This window comes from Octopus bimaculoides, chromosome 9 (assembly GCF_001194135.2).
Source record: "Octopus bimaculoides isolate UCB-OBI-ISO-001 chromosome 9, ASM119413v2, whole genome shotgun sequence".
Lineage (NCBI taxonomy): Eukaryota > Metazoa > Mollusca > Cephalopoda > Octopoda > Octopodidae > Octopus > Octopus bimaculoides.
Genome location: NC_068989.1, coordinates 81846933 through 81849269, shown reverse-complemented (window position 1 = coordinate 81849269; position 2337 = coordinate 81846933). Strand labels below are relative to the sequence as shown.

General features: G+C 38.6%; 1 protein-coding gene across 1 annotated transcript in view; it reads left to right on the top strand.

The window, feature by feature from the left end:
* The window catches only part of LOC106877709 (tubulin alpha-1C chain), an 8710-nt gene extending 7357 nt beyond the window's left edge, over positions 1-1353 (top strand). Inside the window, exon 3 of the mRNA XM_014926665.2 lies at positions 183-1353. Coding sequence (XP_014782151.1) covers positions 183-1309 — 1127 coding nt within the window. The 3' untranslated portion in view covers positions 1310-1353. The remainder of the gene's footprint in view (positions 1-182) is intronic.
* Positions 1354-2337: the final 984 nt, after the last annotated feature.

Here is a 2337-nt window from a genome sequence, read left to right as displayed (position 1 = left end):
TGATTTTTTACATCAACTTATTGCTATAAACACAGGACTAAAAACTTGTTATCAGAGCCACTGGAGTTAATTGCGACATTTCTCTAATTTTATGTTGCTTTTCTCCTATTCTATATGAAACAATAAATAATATTCCCTGAAACTATTAGTGTTAATTTCTTGTTTTTTTGTTTTTTTTGCAGACGAAATCCGTTCCGGGACATACAGACAACTGTTCCATCCAGAACAACTTATCACTGGTAAAGAAGATGCAGCCAATAACTATGCCAGAGGTCATTATACTATTGGAAAGGAAATTGTCGATCTTGTACTTGATAGAATTCGCAAATTGTCAGAGCAATGTACTGGTCTTCAAGGTTTTCTGATTTCTCACAGTTTTGGAGGTGGTACTGGTTCTGGTTTCACATCACTTTTGATGGAACGTCTCAGTGTTGATTATGGAAAAAAACCTAAACTTGAGTTTTCAGTTTATCCTGCCCCTCGTGTAGCAACAGCTGTAGTGGAGCCTTATAATGCTATCTTAACTACACATACCACTCTTGAACATTCTGATTGTGCTTTTATGGTTGACAATGAAGCTATCTATGATATTTGCAGAAGAAACCTGGATATTGAGCGTCCAACATATACCAACTTGAACCGTTTGATTGCTCAGGTAGTGAGTTCTATTACTGCTTCTCTGAGGTTCGACGGCGCTCTCAATGTTGATCTGACTGAGTTTCAGACTAATTTGGTGCCTTATCCTCGGATTCACTTCCCGTTGGCTACATATTCGCCAATTATTTCTACTGAAAAAGCTTACCATGAGCAACTGAATGTAGCCCAAATAACAAATGCTTGTTTCGAACCAGCAAACCAGATGGTCAAATGTGACCCACGTCGTGGAAAATACATGGCATGCTGTATGTTATACCGTGGTGATGTTGTATCAAAAGATGTCAATGCGGCCATTGCAACAATCAAGACAAAGAGGACAATTCAGTTTGTTGACTGGTGTCCAACTGGCTTTAAGATTGGAATTAATTATCAACCCCCGACTGCTGTTCCAGGTGGTGACTTAGCTAAGGTCCAACGAGCTGTATGTATGTTGAGCAACACCACAGCAATTGCTGAAGCCTGGGCTCGTCTTGATCATAAATTCGATTTGATGTATGCCAAGCGTGCTTTTGTTCACTGGTATGTGGGTGAAGGTATGGAGGAAGGTGAGTTCTCTGAAGCACGTGAAGATTTGGCTGCTTTAGAGAAAGATTATGAAGAAGTCGGTATTGATACATTTGAAGGGGACGAGGAAGACGATGATGAATTTTAACGGATATTTTTTATTAGGAATAAATGCGATATTTTTGATATTGATGTTTATTGTTTATCTCTCTTCTTACAAAGTTAGTATTTCTTGTTATTTCTTGTGATGTTTCGTGTCTTCCGGTAATGATTGAGTTGCGATCCTACTGAAATGCAGAACATTATTATTATATGCCCGTGGGCATATGGCGTAGTAGTTAAAAGCGCGGGCTACTAACCCCAAGATTCCGAGTTCGATTTCAGGCAGTGACCTGAATAATAATAATAATAATAATAATAATAATAATAATAATAATAATAATAATAACAACAACAACAACAACATCGAAAAATATTTTAGGAATGAGAACTCAGGTTCGAAATTTCCTCAAGACACCTGATGAAGGCTGGAGGGTATATCAGCCGAAAGGTTGTGTTAATAACAAGCAAGATGAGGACAAACATCTGTCAAATGTAAATAATGTACATAATTCCTTATATCTTAAATATAGAACTGTGATGGGGTAAGTTGATTACATCGACCCCAGTTCTCAACTGGTACTTACTTTATCGATCCCGAAAGGTAGGTTTATAATAATAAGTTCTACTCACATAGCAACCTACCCGGCACAACAAACAGAAAGAAGCCCACTAAAATAACACCAGAAACAGTGAAACAAACTCCACAACTAAACTGATGTAGTGTGTATTTACAATTCTTATCTCTTTATTGCTCACAAGGGGCTAAACATAGAGGGGACAAACAAGGGGATTAAGTCGATTACATCGACTCCAGTGCGCAACTGGTACTTAATTTATCGACCCCTAAAAGATGAAAGACAAGGTCAACCTCGGCGGAATTTGAACTCAGAACACAACGGCAGACGAAATACCGCTAAGCATTTCGCCCGGCGTGCTAACGTTTCTTATTTCTTTATTGCCCACAAGGGGCTAAACATAGAGGGGACAAAACAAAGACAGACAAAGGGATTAAGTCGATTACATCGACCCAGTGCGTGACTGGTACTTAATTTTTCGACCCCGAAAGGATGAAAG